This window comes from Tasmannia lanceolata, unplaced genomic scaffold (assembly GCF_043159265.1).
Source record: "Tasmannia lanceolata isolate RefF3 unplaced genomic scaffold, GAP_Taslan_0.1 ptg000012l, whole genome shotgun sequence".
NCBI lineage: Eukaryota > Viridiplantae > Streptophyta > Magnoliopsida > Canellales > Winteraceae > Tasmannia > Tasmannia lanceolata.
This window is the reverse complement of record NW_027518689.1, coordinates 45,139,906-45,162,401: the sequence shown is the minus strand read 5'-3', so window position 1 is coordinate 45,162,401 and position 22,496 is coordinate 45,139,906. Positions and strand designations below refer to the sequence as shown.

Here is a 22,496-nt window from a genome sequence, read left to right as displayed (position 1 = left end):
GTCTTGTTGTTGTGTTAAAACTAGACAATGATGCTTATTGATTTTTGTTTTTCAGCCAATATGAAATGTAGTAAGTTCTTCTGGTAGAACTAGATACTTTAGTGGTTACACAAATGATTGGATTCATTTTCATGAAATTCATATTTGGTAATTTACAGGAATTGGCGAAAATGGAAGAGCTTGCATCGATTTGGATTTTGATGAGGATGACTTACTTGATGAGTGAATCCTTCTAGAGCTGTGGAGGACTATTATTTTATTTTCAGTTGAATAAATAGTTTACTTACATGTGAAACTGCTTTGTTTGAGTTTATATTATTTCTAAAACTCTTGGTTATTCTTAAAAGTATTCTTGTTTTCAGTTGGATTATAGATCTTTTTTGATATGGTGATATTGATGATTCAATATTTTGTTTGGACATCACATTATCTATCTATTGGATTGTGCTATATGTAGAACATATGAGGAGATTGTTGGGTATATAATATAACCCTATGTATGTTCTAATATAAGCCCAATAAGATAATGGACCGTGTAGTGGGCCTACATGGGCTAGATTCCATTAACCAGTCAATAACCCTAGTGTGTGTGTGTTGGGGGGGGGGGGGGGGGGGGGCGGGGGCAACAAACTAGGTATTCCAAACTAGATACCTAGAGTGTAATGCTTCAAGCAACCTTTGCTTGACTCTAACACAATCTCCCCCTCTATGTGGAAGCAACGTGGATAATCTCACCCCTCCACGGGGCAGCAACGTAGGAACTACGAGATTTTTTTCCATGGGAATTTCATCTTCCTCGAAGTACACCAAGGTTACTAAGATCCTCCCCGAGGGATTTTCTCCATCATTGAGGATACACTGGGGCGACCATGCCCCGACTCCAATACCACTTGTTGGGACCTAGGTAAAACTCACACTTAAAAGCTAGCCGTTAAAGGGTGTCCAAGTCCTTATAAGTTCATCCACATCCATTCACTTTTCTGATGTGGGATCTTTGCTTTTGCGTGAAACCCCTACCATCTGTTCTATAAAAGGAGGACCAAAGTCCGGGGTATGCATATCTCATAACACATCACTTTCATATTTCTGAAACCTCAGAGAGCCCAGCTCGTATTGTTGCCTCGTCTGATTTAAGCATCAAAGAGTCCCCTCCGGGGTCCAACTCAGGTCCTCTTTTGGACGCTCTTCTATTATCGCAGGTCACAGGTCATCTTTCTGGGGGCTAGCTCAGCATGGCTCACTTTTCGAGAGCTAGTCTAGATTTCAACGGCAACACCAACGGAATCTAAACCGCTTTTTTCGCAGTTCTTCATCTTATGCATGTGACGTCCATTCGGCACGGACCAAGACCACGTGGGTCACCTCATGGTTTTCAACATGATAATGGTCTTGATTTCACATACATATGCCCGCACCATATACTTGATAGTCACCCTTGATCCACTCGATTAAGGCCTAAAAAATCAATTGTCGAAACAGAGAAAATATCCATGGCTTGGTTTGGATTTTGAGTCCAAATTGATTGTTGAATTTAAAACTGGATTTTCTTTCGAGTCAAATAATCAATTTTGGACCCAAACCCAATTCTCGAAATCCAAAATCGAAATACATTTGAGAGCCAGAAATCCACAAGCCACCTGCAGAGTGAGTTCGTGATTTGAGGATTGTATAAACACGCCAAAAACTCCGCCGTAAGTGATGCTCCATGTCGAGAATCGTGTTTTATTGTCCATCTGCATTGACCATTTTTAGAATCAACGGAGTCGATATTTTATGCTACCAAGTTTGGGTAAAAATAAATAGAGGGCTGCGGGATAAAATCCCATATTGTGACACATGCCTAAGAAGACTAGGAAGCGAGCTCGAAAACCCACGAGCAGGGGTGGAGCTAGAAATTTACACGGGGCGGGGAGGGGAGGAGGGGGGACTAATTTACACTTTACCTCCATTGGTCATTGGGGCCGTGGCCATATCAGAGGGGGGGCTAATTTACACTTTGCCTGCATTGGTCTTTGGGGCCGTGGCCATATCACTTTGGAATTTACACTAGGAATTTCTGCACATATCAGGGATTTGCTAGTCATTGGAGGGATTTGCGCAAGAAATGCACAAAATAGGAAATGACCAAATGGTTGGGCAATTTCCCTTTCTTTATTCTTCAAACAATATCCCGTTTTCAAAGTGTTTTCCATATAAATAAATGTTAACTAACCAACTTTGGAGTAACGGGTTGTTTCACAATAAACACAGTTCATAGAAAAAAAGGAGTACAATATAGCCCACTTCATAGGATGATCCAAGCCGTTTATTTGTTGGGCCGCAACATAAATAGCCTCCTATCTATATAAGGTACAACCTATTTACTTTGTGGCCCACTGAATGAATGGTTTGGATCATCCTATGAAGTGGGATCCACCGTACTTTTTTGAAATTACGCCCGCATAGCATATAAAATCTCATTTTAAACAGTTAAAAAATAAGGGGAATGATACCCCCTGACGGAAAAATCACCCCCCCCCCCCCCCCCAACCGTTAACGTTATCTGTTAACTTTCAAAGGTGAGGAAAAATGTTAAAGGGGGTGAATTTATCCTCAAGCAGTGAACCCTTCTCACGGAAAACGTTAAAAGGGGGGATCTTATCCGTCACAAGGGGGATATCATTCCCCGAAAATAAAGAACAAAAATCAAGAGCTTAATTTATGAGTTTACTATCCAAGATAATTATCAAGATACGATCGATCGTAATTATTAAGTGTAACATGCAGGGGCGGATCTAGAAATATACTTTTAGGGGGGCAGAAAATGGTTGTTATGGCATGTTGGGGCCCACCATATTGGACTGCAAGTTTTGTTAGGTGGGGCCCACATTTTACACCTCGTATTTTGATGTAGTGGGGCCAGTAATTACACCTCGTGAGTCGTGTTCTAATGGGTGGGACCCACTATATACATCTCATGTTCTACACAACTTAAATGATCTCTATGGGATGATATTAAGCCCTCAATCTAACGGGCAATCTCATTATAGATCAGAGGGTTAGAATCTCCTGGATGATTTACATGGAGCAACCTATTTATTTTGTGGCCCAACAAATGAACACTTTGGATCATCCTATGAAGTGGGCCCGCAGTATTTTTTGAGAAAAAAATTTATGAGTCTTAACATATAAAATCTCATAATTGCTTAGCTAAGGTGAGTTCGCATAGTGTTTTTTAGCCACATGCAGATAGAGGAAGAGATTTAGGTTGCCAATGAGAGAGTCACTAAAAAAGCCTATACTATAGGAACTTTATACAAAAAAAATAACTAAATGTTTGAAGGAAAAAATCCCGATTTTTAGCGGCAACTTTAAAAAAAGGGTAGTGATATATCAGCCCCCTTTTTTTTACTTGGGACAGCCCTGTCAAGTGTATTTTTGACTTATAGTTTACACTAGAGGGGGCTGTCCCAAGTAAGAAAGGAGGGCAAACATATCATTTCCCTAAAAAAATGTTAACGTATTTGGGAAAAATCCTTAATTTGAAGGGGAAAATTTGATATCTAAACCTGCTAATTTGGGAAAATCCAAAATTTTAGGGGGGCAATTGCACCCCTGCCCCCCCTAAATCCGCCCTTGGTAGCATGCATGGATGTTATAAAGATGTGCCCCTGATTTGAAGGATCCTCTAAGGGCACTTGCATGATCTTAATTGCACCATGATGGGGTATTTTGGTTATTTTCTAAAGATAGAGGTATTTTGGTCATTTTATGAAATATAGGTATTTTATTTATTAATTTTCAATGACATGGAATATTTTGGTCATTTTCTATAGGGAAGTGATAAATCCACCCATTTTGATTACTTGGGACACCCGACAGCAGTGTATCAATGACTGCAGAGGGGCTGATGTTCTTCACGTTAGAAGGATTCAATGGGGCTGATTGCCACGTACACTGCTGCTGGGTGTCCCAAGTTAACTTCCCTTTCTATGAGATAGGGATATTTTGGTTAATTTCATGAAATATGGGATTTTTTAGAAATGTTTTCCTTATTTAGGATTTTTAAGTTTTTTGTCCCAGTAAGTGAAATTCCATCTCTCAACTAGAATTCCAATTGGCCTCATTTTATTAGTTAAAGTCATAAGTTTGAATTATTTTTGTTCCAGATAGTTGTTCAACAAAAATGTGGAATAAGCACTTGTTAAAAAATTACATATATCCTGCAATCAAGCATGCCCTTAAAGGTGGATTGGGTTATGGTTACCCTCCTCAACCCGAGGTTCAGGTTGGCTCGGCTTAGGATTGAGGTAATGCTACCTTGGGTTGGGTTAGAGTTGGCTTCAACCCAACTGATCAAGTTGCACCCCTAGTTGTCTCCATGAAACAGCACAGTCCAACATGTTTTACTGTGCTCTAATGCCATTGCTGGACCTCCAAAGAGATGCGTTGGGAGTTTCCTAAGACAAGTTATCTCTACCAATTTCATATGTTACGTGATATTTAAGTTTGATCTTCTTGATTGTCTGTGTGCCTGATTTTGGATGGGGTAGAGGCAGTTTGGTCATTCCAAAGTTCCAAATTATGGGTTCCAAACTTTGTGGGCAATAATAGGGATTTTTCAAAAAAGGGAGGAAGGAAGAACACCAAGGGGTTCAGGATGTGGGGTGGTTTCAGAAATGGGATGACTGTTCGTGAATTTTTTGGCCGTCGGCCGGCATACCCCCACCCCCCAGGAATGGGCAACAGTGGCCCGGCCTTGTGTGTTTGTGGCCTAATCTAGATTGGCCGGCTCTTTCTTTTCTAGATCTTGTAGAAAGTGGATACTTAGCACATGAGTTTTTTTGCACTCACGGAATATCTAACAGTTGCTGCCGGAGATCTCTGATTTTGGTGAGCCAAGGGGGGACCCAGGAGGTATCATCTAGGCTTCCTCCAAGATCTCTTCCCCAATCTTTGGGAAACCATGAGGATTTGGACTTGATGATCAGACGTTTTGAATTCAGAAATGGAAGACCTCGTGGAAGAGAAATATCTACAAGCCAAAATAGAAGCGATTGGATGTGCTTGAAGTGCAACTATAAAATTTTTGGCTCACGTAGTGTCTGTAGAAAATGCTTTGGGCGTAAAAACAACAAAAAAGTTGAGGTGGGAAAATCTTGGGTTCCTAAGGAAGTTCTCACTATGAACCTCCCCCATGAAGTGGAAGAAAAAACCCCACTGATTTCCATTCCGTCAAGCTTGATCAAAGAAAGGAGAGAGGGCCCTAAAAGTTGCCTGGTGGGCACGTTGAGAAACAAGTCCTTACTGATAGAGGTCTGGAGTTGGGCTAAGAGACACTGGGCTCTCCCCTTTCTTGACAAACCTTTATGTATCAGTCCTTCAATGGTATTATTTTGTTTCGAGTCACAGGACCAGGCTTCGCTCATTCTAAGGCGAGGTGGGGATGCTTTGGGAAGGTATCTTGCTTCCCTTCAGCCATGGTTCCCTGCTCTCAATTCTGGCGCAAGATAAGTATGGCTAAGGTTCTATGATATTTGATCTCCACGGTGAAGGCCTTGGGTCAGCATTTTGGACCAATTTTGGAAACTCGGATGTATGGCAGTCACGATCATTGTCTGGAATTTGCATCCGTTAAGGTTTTGACTTCATTATGGAAGTGTCTACCATCCTTCATTAATTTGAAGGTTGATTCCACTACCTATACAGTGGGAGTTAAGATGGTAGTTAAGGATTTTAATTCCTTGGGATCGTTTGGCATCACCGATACCCTCGGATTCCTCCCCTGAGAATAAAGTCTCCCCGGAGAAATCGCCAGCGAAAGACTTTTCCGTGAATGGGCCTCTCCCAGGAATTCTTGAGGGCAATCGTGTCAATTCCACGGCTAATGAGCCGTTGGATAGGCCAGCTCCAGATTTTGAATTTTCTTCCGTATCTGGGGAGGCAGTGCTGACAGATAAACCTCAAAGGAAGAATCCATCATTGATTGGGAAGGGTGTCAGGCACGAGAAAGGTGCGGGTCAGCCTTCATTAAAAGCTAAATCTTGTTCCATTGTGGGAAATTCCTCCCGAAAAAATTTCTCTGACGAGTTTAATCTGCAGTCAGTTTTAGTAGAAAGGGCGGTAAAAATCAAAAATCATTTTTTTAGTAGGAACAAAAAGAATAAAGGAAGGTCAAGAATTGATCAGAAAGATAATATCTGTCAAATCAATGTGTCTCGTGTCATTGATCCAAGGAGAAGTAATTTAAATCGAGTAGAGAAAGTCGGTCAGTATGGGCGAGGCGTGAGAAAAGAAAATCATTTATTAGCAACAAAGGGGGCCTTTTTAAAAGAAAGCTCTTGGGTTGCCATAGAAAGGAAGAATCTAGCAAGAACCTCTTGGCCTCCAAATTCAGACTTCTTCTGAAGGATTTTGACAATCCATTCTCCTCCAAAATGTTGAATGCTTCCGGTTGCTCTTTCAGGAAGAGGAAGGCCGTCACCTTCGAAGTAGAAGATCCAAAGTTCCTAATAGAGTTGGAATATGATGAAAAAATGGCGTCTGAGGCGTGTCCCACTTTGAGAGAAATCTCGATGGGAATTTGGAAGAGGCACTGGAAACAATTTAAGAAAGATGGTAAGGAAAATAGAGAAGAACTAAAGAAAATTTCTGGGTCGATAGAACCGAAAGACATTTACGTTCAGGTTTAGAAACTTCAGGCTCTGGAAAAGGAACGAACGGCTCGTCGACAGCGGTGGGAAAAAGCGAAAGTAGAAGAAATAGAAAGGCTAGAGAAATTGTTAACGTCCTCCTTAGAGGATTCTAGGGACACCTTAGATAGAGAAGTTAGCAAGGAGGTTCGGGATCGGATGGGCATGGAGTTTGAGGATAAAGCTAAAGGTATAACGGTCGAGGATAACGAGTGGGGGGGGGGGGGGGGGGGAGAAAATGATGTCTTGCCTTCTGAGGAACTAGATGAGATGCTAGCTATAGGAGATGTGTTTGTAATAGGTTTCGATGATAATTTAGAAGCTACCAAAAACTATTTCTTACAATGGTAATAAGAGATAGGAAGGAAAGGAGGGAGGTTTGTGTGGAACAGGAAGAGAAGCAGCATGTAGAAGCGTCCGGGGCCGAGGGTAGTAATCCCTAATAAAGGAAGGGCCGTCCGGTCCTGGTAGGTAGTAGGAGAATTCTTCTAGATGTAAAAAAAAAAAAAAAGAGAAAAAAAGAGAAAAAAGAAAAGGGGGGGTCAGAGAATTGGAGAATAGAAAAAGAGAGGAGAAAATGTCCAGAAGTAGTTCTTAAGGTCCTATAGGCGGAATCAATTGTTTAGTCCACCGATGGCTTGAGAGACTTTTACCTTTCGCTTGTGGTGGCTCTTCTGCCTGGTGATTTCTTCTTCTTCTGATGGGCTGTACATAAGATCAGTACTTCTGATGGTGTGAGGAGTGTATGTTTTTCTGCTTTATTGGTTCAGACGAAGGGTTTCAGAGGTTACCAGGGGATGAAGAGTCCTCTATTGGCTTGAGAGACCACAGTCTCTCGCTTAGCGAGGTTTTTCCTGGAAATTTCAGATGGTCATCTGTGTAGGAGTTTTAGTTCTTTGATGGGGAGTTCTTATTAGTATTAGAATTTTTGAAAGAGAAGTGTAGCAAAAAGGGGAGTTGAAGAGGGCGGGTGAAAACATGCTTTGGGTTCTTGATTGAGTTGAAGACATAAATGTCTCAGACTCCCCAGTAAGATGTTGTTTGAGTGGTCATTATGATGATTTTGAGGAATTTTACGAAGACGTGGTGATGGATGCATGAAGTTAGAGTTGCATGGAGCATCAATGACAAAGAAACTTTTTGTCTTGGTTGGAGGTAGTTTTTAAGTAGATTTGTGTTCTTGGAAGGAAACTTTATGCTCTCCGTTGGAGAAAGCTGTCATGTAAACTTTTATGTTTTCCCTATTCGGGTCTAGGAGTATGTTCCTGGAAAATCATTCTACGTATTCTAGTGGGACTACTGGTCCCAAAATATGCTCCATGGTATGAATAAAAATGTCATCTTTTAAAAAAAAATTGTCTATGTGTGCCTGAGTGTGTGTATGAGTATGTTTGTCTCTCCATGTGGGTGTGTGTCTCTCTGCGGCTGTGTGTATGTGTGTGTCTCTGTGTCTATATGTGGGCGTGAGTGTTAATTGGTCATCATGCACCCACAAGTGTGTGTGTGTGTGTGAGTGAGAGAGAGAGAGAGAGAGAGAGAGAGAGAGAGAGAGAGAGAGAGAGAGAGGACTCTTTTGGTCTTTGGCCCATTTATTGTAAAGCCCACCACCTAACTCGAATTAAACAACCACTATAGGACTCCCTACTATATGTTCCCCGCATCATTAACCCAAATATTTTGATCTATGGCCGATTTATTGTAAAGCCCACCCCCTAACACGAATTAAAGAACCACTATAGGACTCCTTACTGCATGTTTCCCCGCATTATCAATCCAAGTAAGAGAACCATATAAAGCCCCCCATTGTCCCCCTGGAATCTTGCTTACAGATACTGTAAAGCTCTTCTTCTCCAACTTCTCTTGAAAGATCAATGTACCTGGTGAAACACTGACGTTAAAATTCACAGACGTCAACCTAGCGCTGTAAGTAGTAGCACCATCCCCAACATTTGTCACAGTCCTCTGAAACTGTTGCACAGCAGAACTAGTACCATTACCATTGAAGAACGCGATGAAAGATGGGTAATTCAAATCCGAAGAGGCGTCCGAGCAATTGAAATTGGACCACCTAGTAATTGCTAAAATCTGCTTAGCAGTGTAATTTGCAGCACAGAGTAGGCTAACATAATCTTGCGCAAAAGTGTCGTAAATTAGACCGGGATCGAGCGCCTTGTTCGGGTCTACATGACCAGCTCCCATGGCTAGAGGTGTTGCAGATTGAAAATTATATCCGATGTCTTGGATCGGCCTGAGAGTGTTATCTAAGATACTCGCGGTGGTCATCATGGCGGATCGGATGGCGGCGGGGCTCCACTCAGGGTGCGCTCCCTTCAAGAGAGCAGCCACTCCAGCTGCATGAGGGCAAGCCATGGATGTCCCAGAGATGACGTTAAAGTCACTGGACAAATATAAACTTCCAAGCATTGCTGCAGGTACCTGTTGAAGTATAGATGAATAAATAATGAATAGCTTAAGCTTTTGGAGTAACTAGTTATTTCACATGGTATTAGAGCTATTGCCTCGTAGCAAAGCCCTAGTTTCAAAACCCAGCTCCTTGATATTAAAAATCCACTTGTATGACCAACCCAAAAGAGGGTCCAAGAGTATATGAGGATTGTTTAAGTATAAATGATTAAATAATACTGACTTTAACAACTTAAGCATTTGGAGTAATTGGTTGTTTCCCATGGTATCAGAGCTGTTGCCTCACGGCAAGTCTTGGGTTCTAAACCCTACAACTCCTTGATTTTAAAAATCCATGAGTACCACCAACCCAAAAGAGGGGTCACATCTGCTGCATGCACGGGCAACCCAAAAAGAAGGGCCACAGGTGACGGGGGAGTGTTGAAGTATAAATGATTAAATAACACCAATTACTCTTAACAAATAAAGCTTTTGGAGTAATTGATTGTTTCGCACAGTACCAGTGGTGCCCAAGCTGCCATGATTCTAGTCCCTGGGGCTACTAAATCTGGCTTCAAGATACCAGGATAGCTTGGAGAAGGTCCTCTTGATGTGTATGAGGCAATGGCTGGAGCAGGCTTGGTGCCCAAAATGGTTTGCTGGAACTCCATGGATGCAATCGGTTTAACAGCAGTTTTGGCATATGTTATCAGTGGAAAAGCATCTTTTGGGTTAACAATGGCTCCTGGAAAAGGAAAATCTCCTGCTTCAATGAAGAAGGTATCATTAGAGATGAAAATAGCCCCTTGGATATTTGATTGACCAACCATAAACATCTGGTTCTCGATGTCTCCGACGTCCTCACAGATCACAATCATGTCTGGTTCTTGCACTTTCAACAAAGCTGAATCACATCTCTTGAGAGTCTTATTGTATACCAATGGCATATCCAATAGCAATACCTTGGCTGGAAATAAGGTCCAACCGAGGACTTCCACTCCATTGCCAAGAGTTATAGTTCCGGCAAATGAGCGATCGACGCTGCTTGCTCCGACGGTTAATACCCATGGAATTCCATTGTGTAAGCTCCCCAGTCCTGGTCCTTCATTCCCTGCTGAAGAGGAGAAAAAAATCCCCTTATCCATTGCTGCGAAAGATGCTATGGCTATAGGGTCTTCATACAAAGGGACCCCATCAAAGCCCATTGATATAGAAATTACATCCACGCCATCTTCAATTGCTTGATCAATTCCGGCGAGGACGTCCGAGGCATATCGCCCTTCGTCCCAGATGACCTTGTACATGGCCAACCTTGCACTAGGTGCAATCCCTCTAGCAGTACCTGTCGAAGTATAAATGATTATATAACACCATCTTAAACAGATAAATCTTTTGGAGCAATTGGTTGTTTCACATGGTATCAGAGCTATTGTCTCCTGGGTTCAAAACCCAACAACTCTTCAATATTAAAAAAAATCCACTTGTACGGCCAACCCAAAAGAGGGGCCACATGTGCCACTTGTATGGCCAACCCAAAAAAGAGGGTCCACACGTGTAGGTGGGGGAATGTTGAAGTATAAATGATAAAATAACACCATCTCTAACAGCTTAAGCTTTGGACCACTAATTGTATCACATACCCTTGGCATAGCCGAAAAATGATGCGCCCGCAACATAGTTCCCCCCAATAGTGGTTGAGGTGTGTGTTCCATGGCCATATGTGTCCCTAGCAGAATTCATGGTAAGGTTAACTCCAGGATTTCCGGCGATCACACCCTTGTTAAAGTAGCGTGCTCCGATGAGCTTTCGATTGCACATCGAAGAATTGAACTCCTGGCCCGGCTCGCATTCTCCTTTCCACCTTGTGGGGATGTCAGTCATTCCATTGTCATTGAAGCTCTCACTCTCCGGCCAAACTCCAGTGTCGATCACACCGACTATAACATCTTTGCCATAATTTGATGCTGGCCAAAGGCCGTAGTTTGTATTAAGAGAGAGGAAGTCAGTTGTGTGGGTGGTATCGACCTTGACGACCATGTCGGGGTAGGCCGAGATGAACCCTGGTGATTGCTTGAGAGCTTCGAGTTGTGCAACGGAGAGGACAGCGCTAAAGCCATGGATGGCATTATCATAAGGGTAGAGAAGCCGAGGTGGTGGGTCCACGGCACCATTGGTGGTGGTGGAAGGACTTAGAGATTCAAGGGTGGTGGAGTACCAATGGGTGTGATTAGGAGAGGTCTTGGGCATGGCTGATTTGTCCATGTGGATAATGTATGTGGATGGTTTTGCTGAGTTGGTCAATAAAGGGAGGGTGAAGAGAAGAAGCCATGCATACAAAATTATATGAGGAGTGGCCATGGAAGTCTTCATCCCTCTAGGCCTAGATTTCTGCCTTATTACTAGGAAGCTGCTGAGATTACTTATATATAATGTGGATGAGAAAGGTAAGCCGGCCTTATGCAAGTCTGTTTACTCTCTTGTAATGAACGATAGGAAGAATGGAGACAAAAATGTTGACACATTTCCTTTCTCGTCATGTTATTCATTTATCATTTCAGCATGAAGCCCTCTTTGGATACCTCTAAATATTATTTGCATATATAGTCTTATCTACAGATGGTTTTGAAGTTAAATATGATTATTCATAAATAATTGTTACATTAGTCTTAGATGTGATATAGTGACTGGCCTGCGGTAAAGGCTTAGGCCATGTTTTGCAGCCATGAAAAATTATTCCACGGAATATCCGTTGGCCCAATTGAGAGATAGTGCTTACTAGGAGGGAGGGAGAGACTTGAGAGGGAAGGAGTGGAGAGAGAGCATGGAGAGAACATGAGAAATCCCTAAAAAGTGTGGGAAAAAAAAAATACTCTACTTCAAATTGGGTGTTTTTTCCTACTTTTCAGGGCCTTATTATGCTCCCCTCACGCCACTCTCTCAAATCTCTCGTTTTAAAACAAGATTAAGTTAAAAATAGTCTTATTTGCATGTACTAATCTTGGTAGAACCCAAAGAGGCCCAAGTTTGTAAACATTGAACACATTGGATAGATGTTGAATGAATCATATGTACCTGTCTATGACTATGTATGCATGATTACATATATTTTACATGGGTATGCCTATTTATGCACCTATTTGGGTGTGCAATAATGCATGCGATATTCTATGAATATATGCATGCATTATATAGGAAACAATAAATTTGGTTAAATGCCATTAAGAACACCTTGATTGGATGATCCTAGGCCGTTGATGGCTTGATCCATCAACCCTCATTTAGGGTTTCATGAGTAAATGCTAAACCATTGATTCTTATAGTTCTTTATATTTCGCATGGAATATCTGTTCAGATGGGAAGAAGACCATGTGGGTCGCCGAGTGATGTTTTATGCATGGAATCTTCGCTTGGTATAGGACCAAAACCATGTGGGTTGCCCCACGACCAAGATTGACCAAGATTTGGAGGCCAATATGTCTCCTCTTAGGAGGATCCAAAAGCCCTTACATCTTTTGCATTTTCTAGACAAGAATTTCGCAATCAGAAATTATAGCTCTTACTTTACTTGACCTGTATCATTACAACCTTGATGCTACAAAGTGTACGACCATATCATGTTGTAAGCATGTTAGGCCGATTTGCCGTCTTGGGGAACAAAGACTAGCTGGTCCCAAATAGAAGAAATAGTTAAAAAAGCTTCGGCCCTCTACAGTAATAAGAGTTGTATATAACTATGGACGAAGTTGCCAAGAAAGGGATTTTGGTTGTGGTTAACGTTTGTAGCGGACTATTATGAATAGAAAAGTATCGCTCGTGAGCTTCTTATATAGAAATATTTCATCTAATATCTGAAGAACAAGATGAGGGGGGCGGACAAACTTGAACAACTAGGGACACCCTGTTGAAACGTAATACAGCTTTAAGAAGTGCTTAGAATGTGTCTTATTTTAAGAAGGGTATTGAGACTTATGCCTTTTAGTTTCTTGCGTTTGTCTTATAAGAGGTGTTAGGGTATTTTTAAAAATTCATTTTAAAATTTAATGTATTGCTTGATTCTTCAAGAAAAATGTATGGGTACATTGGTAAGTATATTGGCTTCCTACATTAATGGTCGTGATTTCAAGTCTAAAGAGCATTGCTGTGGGAGAGACACATCTATTGGATGAAAAAAGAAGAAGAAGAGATATTGTCTTAAAAAAGTACTCTAGCCGTGCTCTCATTCCCAATTGTGCCCTCTCTCTAATTCTCTCCCTATTATTATTTTCAAGTGCTCTTCTTCACTTTATCCCTATCATTACTATTCTTTTTACATTCATTGTTAATCAACAGATTCGGGGTGTTGATTTTACAAGAGTGCGCAGAGATTGTAAGAGCCACTTGCCTATTGATTTTCAAATATCATCTGATTATAGAGGAATTTATTTTCTTAAAGACAGTACCTTAAGTGGTACGCCTTGCCCTTAATTTGATCATTATGATATTTTTATTCCACCCATCACCGTCATTTTCAAATCTGCTCACCGCTTAGCCTATTTCCCTGATAATTTTAAGAAAGCAGATTTTCCAATTCATTCCATATTCATCGTGTGTTTACTACTTTGATCATTCGCGTCTCCATATTTTGTTTCTACATCATGTCTCCGAACAAAGTCTTTAATTCTTTTCCATGCGGTGGATATGATCGTAGATAGCGATGCAAGGAGAGTATCATCACACTTGATCAAGTAGGAGATTAACCATATCAAATCGGAGTCGAGATACAACTCAGTGAGAACAAATTAGTAAGAAATTTTGGTTGTATTGGAGAAAAAGGTATGCCTTTTTTTTTTTTTTTTCCGTATACGTTGCTTGATTCTCATGTATACATTCAACAAAGCAATTTGACTTGCATCACCAATTATTTGTTTTTAATGATTGCATATGTAACTTTGGTTATGTCAATTGGTGACTGTCCTAAGTGTCATCATGCCTGCACATGTGGACACCAATTGACGGATGATCTAGCCAGCATCAAGGTTGGCATTGTAGTAGGAACAAGATAATAAAATTTTGGATGTATATATGGAAAATGATATGAAAGAGAATGGCCCTATAAATCCTTATACTATATATGAAGCGTGAATAAGGGGTTAAAGTCATCCTCACTTTCTCGTTATTTCCGTTCATGTCCCACAGCCAAGCACAATACTTTTGCATTGACATTTCTTCTTTTCTTTAGGGGTATTCTCGGCATTCATGTTGGGCAATAAATGTTGGGCAATAAATAAATACCCTAGGCCAAAAATAATGCCCTTAACATTTTCTTTTACCATTAAACCCTTTGTAGAAACCTAACATCTATCACTATGAGAAATTATTTGAGAGTAAATCGTAATCTACATACGAAAAATACCGACACATGGTACCTGTCTATGACAATTACGGCAAAAAAACTACCAAGAAGAGGTAAAGTCATATGACAATGACGAAAGAACTTTTTATTACACATGAAGGACACTTGCAAAATATTGACAGATTCGCGCACTTGAAGAGGAACAACAATTATGGAAACCTCTATCGATTGGAGGGCTAGGATCAGCCTATATCTATTGGAGGGCTACGATCAACCTATGGAAATGATTTTACGGGCACAACCGATTGCTGTTGTGTTCCATCCATAGTTTAAAATTTTGGTTTCGGTAGCCGTTTCGGACCCCACCTAAAACCGAAATTTGGTAATTTGGTTCGCAATTCCGAACCGAAATTTCAAAATTTCGGACAGAACTGAAATTTCGGCCGATATCTAACATTTATCTCTATGAGAAATTATTTGAGGGTAAAATCATAATCTACATATGAAAAGTTACGACACATGGTACCTGTCTATGACAATTACGGCAAAAAACTACCAAGAAGAGGTAAAGTCATATGACAATGACGAAAGAACTACTTTTTATTACTCATGAAGAACAATTGCAAAATATTGACGGATTCGCGCACCTGAAGAGGAACAACAATTATGGAAACCTCTATCGATTGGAGTGCTAGGATCAGCCTATATCTATTGGAGGGCTACGATCAACCTATGGAAATGATTTTACGGGCACAACCGATTGATGTTGTGTTCCATCCATAGTTTAAAATTTTGGTTTCGGTAGCCGTTTCGGACCCCACCGAAAACCGAAATTTGGTAATTTGGTTCAAAATTCCGGACCGAATTTTTGAAATTTCGGTCCGAAATTTGGTAATTTGGTTCGAAATTCCGAACCGAATTTTCGATATCTAACATCTATCTTTATGAGAAATTATTTGAGGGTAAAATCGTAATCTACATACGAAAAGTACCGACACATGGTACCTGTCTATGACAATTACGGCAAAAAACTACCAAGAAGAGGTAAAGTCATATGACAATGACGAAAGAACTACTTTTTATTACTCATGAAGGACACTTGCAAAATATTGACGAATTCGCGAACTTGAAGAGGAACAACAATTATGGAAACCTCTATCGATTGGAGAGCTAGGATCAGCCTATATCTATTGGAGGGCAACCTATGGAAATGATTTTACGGGCACAACCGATTGATGTGGTGTTCCATCCATAGTTTAAAATTTTGGTTTCGGTAGCCGTTTCGGACCCCACCGAAAACCAAAATTTGGGTCCGAAATTTGGTAATTTGGTTCGAAATTTTGGACCGGATTTTTGAAATTTCGGACCGAACCGAAATTCCGAATTCCAAAATTTCGGCCGATATCTAACATCTATCTCTATGAGAAATTATTTGAGGGTAAAATCGTAATCTACATACAAAAAGTACCGACACATGGTATACCAAAAGACCAAAGGCGGGCTAGCACGTGTCAGGTGATGACGACGCCGTAGTACTTCGATCTGGAGTGGCCGATTCCCGATAATAACGCATTCGATTGATTGCCTCTGATCGCGCAAGGACCTCAATTCTCATTAGGAGGTCGAACCAAGGACCTATGGAAGTCGGGGCTACCCCGTCCCCATGGCAACGCAACAGTGTCCTGTCTATAACAATTACGGCAAAAAACTACAAAGAAGAGGTAAAGTCATATGACAATGACGAAAGAACTACTTTTTATTACTCATGAAGGACACTTGCAAAATATTGACAGATTCGGGCACCTGAAGAGGAACAACAATTAAGGAAACCTCTAACGATTGGAGGGCTTGGATGAGCCTATATCGATTGAAGGCTACGATCAACCTATGGAAATGATTTAACGGACACAACAGATTGATGTTGCGTTCCATCCATGGTTTAAAATTTTTGTTTCGGTAACCGTTTCGGACCCCACCGAAAACCGAAATTTCGGCGAAATCCGAAATTTCGGTCCAAAATTTGGTAATTTGGTTCGAAATTCCGAACTGAAATTTCTGCTGAAATTTTGTAACACTTTTTTTTAATAAATAATGGCATTTAATTGAAAATTCGAACTGAAATTAGTGAAATTACCGAAATTTCAGACGAAATTTAAAACCATGGTTCTGTCACATGGACAGTTTGGATCAGCCTATAACCCTCTATAGATCGAAGGGTTCGGATCAACCTATGAAAATTATTTTTGGGGCACAACCTATGTAGGCAGTGGCCCATCTAATGGACGGTTTGGATCATCCTATGGTACGGGCCATACCGTACATTTGTCTCCGCCTTGCTCAATTTTGCAGGGGTATATTTGTCATCCCGGTCACTTAGTTTGCCACTGGAGAACATCCAAAAGTTATCGCTTTCGTTCCCAACTTTTGCTTAAATTCTTTCTACATCCCATTGTATTTTAGGAAAAGTTACATGTATTTCTAATTTCTGATGGCTATTTTTGTCAATTCCAATGCCAATGACCCTTACATGTCCATCCAAAGACTCCAAACGAAACCCTATTATCTGCCCGTTTAGCATTCGCTGGATTCCCTTCCTGAAAAATCCATTGCTCTCAACCGCCTCTCATCTCAAAGTCTCGTCACCGAAAACCAAAATTTCAGCAAAATCCGAAATTTCGGTCCGAAATTTGGTTCGAAATTCCGGACCGAATTTTCAAAATTTCGGACTGAACCTAAATTCCGAATTCCAAAATTTCGGCCGATATCTAACATTTATTTCTATGAGAAATTATTTGAGGGTAAAATCGTAATCTACATACGAAAAGTACCGACACATGGTACCTGTCTATGACAATTACGGCAAAAAACTACCAAGAAGAGGTGAAGTCATATGACAATGACGAAAGAACTACTTTTTATTACTCATGAAGGACACTTGCAAAATATTGACGGATCTGCGCACCTGAAGAGGAACAACAATTATGGAAACCCCTATCGATTGGAGGGCTAGGATCAGCCTATATCGATTGGAGGGCTACGATCAACCTATGGAAATGATTTTACGGGCACAATCGATTGATGTTTTGTTCCATCCATGGTTTAAAATTTTGGTTTCGGTAACCGTTTCGAACCTCACCAAAAATCGAAATTTCAGTCCGAAATTAGGTAATTTGGTTCGAAATTCCGGACCGAATTTCCGAAATTTTAGATTGAACCGAAATTCCGAATTTTGAAATTTCGGCCTAAATTTTGTAACATTTTTTTTAATGAATAATGGCATTTAATCAAAATTTCGGACCGAAATTAACGAAATTTCAAACTGAAATTTAAAACCATGGTTCTGTCACATTGACGGTTTGGATCAACCTATAACCCTCTATAGATCGGAGGGTTTGGATCAACCTATGAAAATTATTTTTGGGGCTCAACCTATGTAGGCAGTGACCCATCTAATGGACGGTTTGGATCATCCTATGGTATGGGCTATACCGTACATTTGTCTCCGTCCTGCTCAATTTTGCAGGGGTATATTTGTCATCCCGGTCACTTACTTTGCCCCTGGAGAACATCCAAAAGTTATCGCTTTCGTTCCCAACTTTTGCTTAAATTCTTTCTATATCCCATTGTATTTTAGGAAAAGTTCCATGTGTATCCAATTTCTGATGGCTATTTTTGTCAATTCCAATGCCAATGACCCTTACATGTCCGTTCAAAGACTCCAAACGAAACCCTATTATCTGCCCGTTTGGCATTCGCTGGATTCCCTTCCTGAAAACTCCACTGCTCTCAACCGCCTCCTTCTCACCGCCTCTCATCTCAAAGTCTCGTCACATGCTTTTGTTTTTGCTTCTCTTCTATGTCCTGCTCTGGGTATCGTTTTGTCTTTGAACATAAATATATTTTATTTTTATTTTTCATTCATTAATGAAGGAGACTGGTAAGAACTATATATGGATTCCGAACCGGGCTATTCTCCCTCCGGCAAACGAACTAAAGATGAGTTTTCTTGCTTCTTTTTTTTTTTCATTTTTTCCCTTTAAATGGATGGATTTTAATTAGGGATCCTGAGTTTTGTTTTGGTTTTTAGGATGAACAAATTTTAGGGGATTTCTTCAAACCGGGATTATTACTTCTTTTTTTGTAAGAGGATTTTGATTGTGCGTTTTTCTCTTCTAAAAGAGGATTTCGAATTTTCGATTCTTTTTGGCTTTTTCCTATCACAAATTTTGGTTCTAGATGTTCTTTTCTTCAGTTTCCCCGAACAGGGTCTTTTAATTAAATACATCTCTAGAGTCTCTCATCAATTTCTTCGTTATGCCCTGCTAGTTGTCACAAGCAAAACCTAAAAAACAATATTGCAACCTTTCATCTCCTTCCCAAACCCATTTCAAGGTAATGTGAGTGAGTGTTTTATGAAATCCCTCATCGGATGCCTGTCAGTGTTTTATGAAATCCCTCATTGGAATGTAAACACTTGGACAATGATGATTTCAGGTTATACACCGAATCCACAGGTTAATTTTCACAAAAGCTCATTGTTGGGGCTTTTGGATTATTGGAAATTTTTTGGAAATGAAAAATATTTATAAAAGTTATGACTTTTTTGTATGCACAGAAAAGATAACTCGAACTGATCCTAATTTTTAATTAGAAAGAGTTTCAATGTATGATGATTTCCTCTAGATCAACTATAATCATATCATTTTCCTAAAAAATTGTGGGAAGAAAAAAGTTCTAAAAATAAAAATAAAAAATCTTGTCGACAATGTCTTTCTTGTAATCCAAACAGGGCCAAAATTCTCTAAGATTGACCAACCGCTGAACATTATGCATGCGTGCTGATATGCTTGTACGAACCGATCATATCCGTGAGACAATGGATTTAATGCTATGTTTTCTTCTCTTATGAAATTCAATATTAATGCGTCTCACATCAAAATTAGTTGAAAGTTTCGATATGACAGCTAAGTTTGAACAAAATTTATCATTTTGTAGAGTGCTTAAATGATATGTTTATCCCTTTCTTTGATTATACCTTATGCTTTCGTAGTAGCATCTAGGAATTAACTTACTGGAAACAATTTTCAATAAGTAAAGGGCGTGTTCGCAACCATAATTTAAATGGCTTCTGCCCATTTTGTAGGTGCTCGAATGCAACGCAATAAAATCCAAAAAAGGTAATTCTGCAATCTGCAAACTAGACCCGCCAAGCCCATTTCTCCAAACTCTACGTTTAACATGTATAAAGGATGACATTCAAGCCATTTTTTTCCAAAAAGAGATGAGAATCTGAGGCACGACTAGGACTCGCTTACTTCGATTATCATAGATCCATTTCTACCCGATTCTATAGGGGAGGATGACAAGTGTTGCCGTACACACCCAAAATCTTTTTAGCAAAGGTGATTCTTCAAAAAATGGGTAGGAAAAAGACCTCAATACCCTTCTGACATGATGACAGTAATGTCAATCATTATCTTAAAGTTAGATTTAATGCATTTGATCTTAGCTGTCATCGTTTTTGTTCGTTTCAACATATGTTTGAACCCAAAAAAGCGTTGGGTTCGTTTTAATCGTTGTCGTCTACAATAAGCAGAGACTGTTAGATCCTTGACAAGTGAAAGTATTTTTATGTACTTAAGATTCCGACGACGTATTCCAGAATCCATCGGCATACTCGATATGTTTGGAACACATATTTGAACCTAAAAAATCCGACAGTGTACTTGATATTTCGGCGTCGTTCTCGATATTCCGTCGGCTTACTCGATACGTTCGAAACACATGTTTGAACTCAGAACATCCGACAGCGTACTTGATATTCCGACGGTGTACTCGATATTCCGGCGGCGTACTCGATACATTTGGAACACATGTTTGAACTCAGAAAATTCGACAACGTACTTGATATTTTGACAGCGTTCTCAGCCAAAAGAGACGTGAGAAATAATAAAATATTCAATAATGTAACCGTTCTGAGCCAAAAGAGATGTGAGAAATAAGAAAATATTGAATAACGTCGTCGTTGCATAAACTCTTTTTTTTTTGTGACTAATTACTCTGTCTATTTCTTCTACATGAGGACTTATTTTTGTTCTTAAAATATTTCATCACCTAAACTTAGCTTACATTTTACTCTCTCTTATTTTTTGAATGCACATATTTTAGATGTAGGCTTTAATAGCACTGCCTTATGTTTGTTTTGTTAAGATCAAAGAGGAATGCTAGCGTCAAGCGGAAGCTTCTCCCAAAGGTGTTTTAAGTGCAGTTTTCTCGATGGGTTTATTTCATCAATGACATTGCAGAAATCAGAAGCTTTGACGACAGACAAGGATGCTTCATGAGTAGGAAAAACTCGCAATAATGAAAATGGGTGATTCTCAGACCAATATAAAGATTTTGTAATAAATCTTCAGTTCTCCTTGAAAAAATGAAATCCTATTAGGGCCCGTTTGGATGCCGAGAAGATTTTGATTTGGATTTCTCACATTTACAGCCCTTTTTGCATTGTCATTTGGATTTCTCACATTTCTATTTCAACATCTGATAGTGAAAAAATCAGATTTCTTTGCAGTGGAAATAAGAAATTGGAAATATATTATTTTTTGAAAAACACATTGTCCAATAAAATTCAATGGGTTGCCTTAATCAACTCTTTTTTCGCTGAACACCTAAAGCAGTGAATATATTGTTTTTAAAAAAAGACATTGTCCAGTAAAATTCTGACTGTTTTGAAGCGGTTCACAACCAATTGACGTACCATTCCTCAAACTTCATATATTTATACAGAAATGAAATCACCACTGCAATCATTTGATATTCCGCGAAAGCTTCTTGTCTTTTAGTATTTACTATTTAAATGGCTGTCAAAGGTTATTACAGTTCCCAAAAAGCTCTAACAAGCCCTTTAAATACTAAAGGACAATCTAAATGGCTGCACGTGCATTTTTACTAGTAAATAGGAGTGCAAGAATCAAATCAGGAAAATAGACTAACTCAGTTAAAGTAGAAAATTCACATGTAGCCTTGTATTTTGTATATGGCGGAGCCTTCCACTTTCACTGTAGACCAAGACTAAACAAAGGTAGAACACTAGAAACTTCGCTGACTTTCTCATCAATCACGGTTCTAAACCCATGTAACTAGTTGTAGGTTACTTATCTTGCTCCTTATCCCATGCCTTTTCTTCCACCTCGCCCCTTCCAATCCTCGATCAAACTTGGGTTCCTCAGGCACTATGAAATCGTCGATCAAACTTGGGTTTCCCAGGCACTATGAAATTGGGATTGAGCGCAGGGGGGGGGGGAGGTGTTCTTCCTTTTGACCTATGTGCCATTGTTCAATCATTCAAGAAGGGAAATAAGCCATACTAGACAAACAAATTAGAATACTTAGTGACAAATGTCAAAATCTATGAATGCACACCTAATGACAAAAAACCATTATTCCCATTGAGATAATAAGGATGCTAAAATTGACGGTGGGTGATAGGATCATTATAAACAAACTCCGTTGGGCTCACTTGGTGTTTTGTGTACTAGATCAAATCAGTTGATCTAAACTATGGCCATAAGTACGACAGGAAACCTTGGAGAACAACTTAGTGGGATAATCTCATGCCATTAATCAATTAGGCCTTGTTTTAAATTCATCGAAAAATTAAAATCATATGGATGACCAAACACTGTTGAGAACACCTTGACTAGATTATCCTAGGCTCTTAATCCATCAAGCCCTTTTTTTTTGAGTTACCTCAAGAAATACAGAACTATTTAATTTTTTTGTCCTCTATCTTATGCAGATTAATTATAGCCCTTTCAGATGGGATCAAGACCATGTATATTGTATCATGCTGTTGTACGGTCTTGATTTCAGATACAGTACATATGTATATAAATGTGGTCTTTATTGGAGAACTTTTTAAAAAGAAAAAAAAAACCATAATCTTGTCTAAGCCATTTATATTAATGATTATAAGTTAAATTGTTTAAACGGAGGGGCACCCTGGCAAAAATAGGATGAAGGGCACCCCCATTGGTGGAAAGTCCCCAAAGTGGAAAGTCCATCAGCCGGCTCCAGTATCCGCCCCT

At 39.8% G+C, this 22,496-nt stretch overlaps 1 protein-coding gene across 1 annotated transcript; it reads right to left on the bottom strand.

Moving 5' to 3' along the window:
• Window positions 1–8,393: 8,393 nt before the first annotated feature.
• On the bottom strand, window positions 8,394–11,611 carry LOC143888849 (subtilisin-like protease SBT3). Its single transcript, XM_077393244.1, has 4 exons — window positions 11,557–11,611; window positions 10,715–11,398; window positions 9,596–10,416; window positions 8,394–9,107 (listed from the first exon to the last, which is right to left on the bottom strand). Exons 1-4 carry the CDS (start codon window positions 11,609–11,611, stop codon window positions 8,394–8,396), a joined length of 2,274 nt encoding a protein of 757 aa, XP_077249359.1.
• Between the last annotated feature and the right edge of the window lie 10,885 nt (window positions 11,612–22,496).

Bases quoted from the DNA above. Each gene is read 5' to 3' on its own strand.
- LOC143888849 (XM_077393244.1), bottom strand. From the start codon at position 11,611: ATGACGAGAAAGGAAATGTGTCAACATTTTTGTCTCCATTCTTCCTAT. The intron at 10,417-10,714 runs GTATGTGATACA...ATACTTCGACAG, and splicing joins ATTTTTCGGCTATGCCAAGG to GTACTGCTAGAGGGATTGCA. The intron at 9,108-9,595 runs GTACTGTGCGAA...ATACTTCAACAG, and splicing joins TGGCAGCTTGGGCACCACTG to GTACCTGCAGCAATGCTTGG.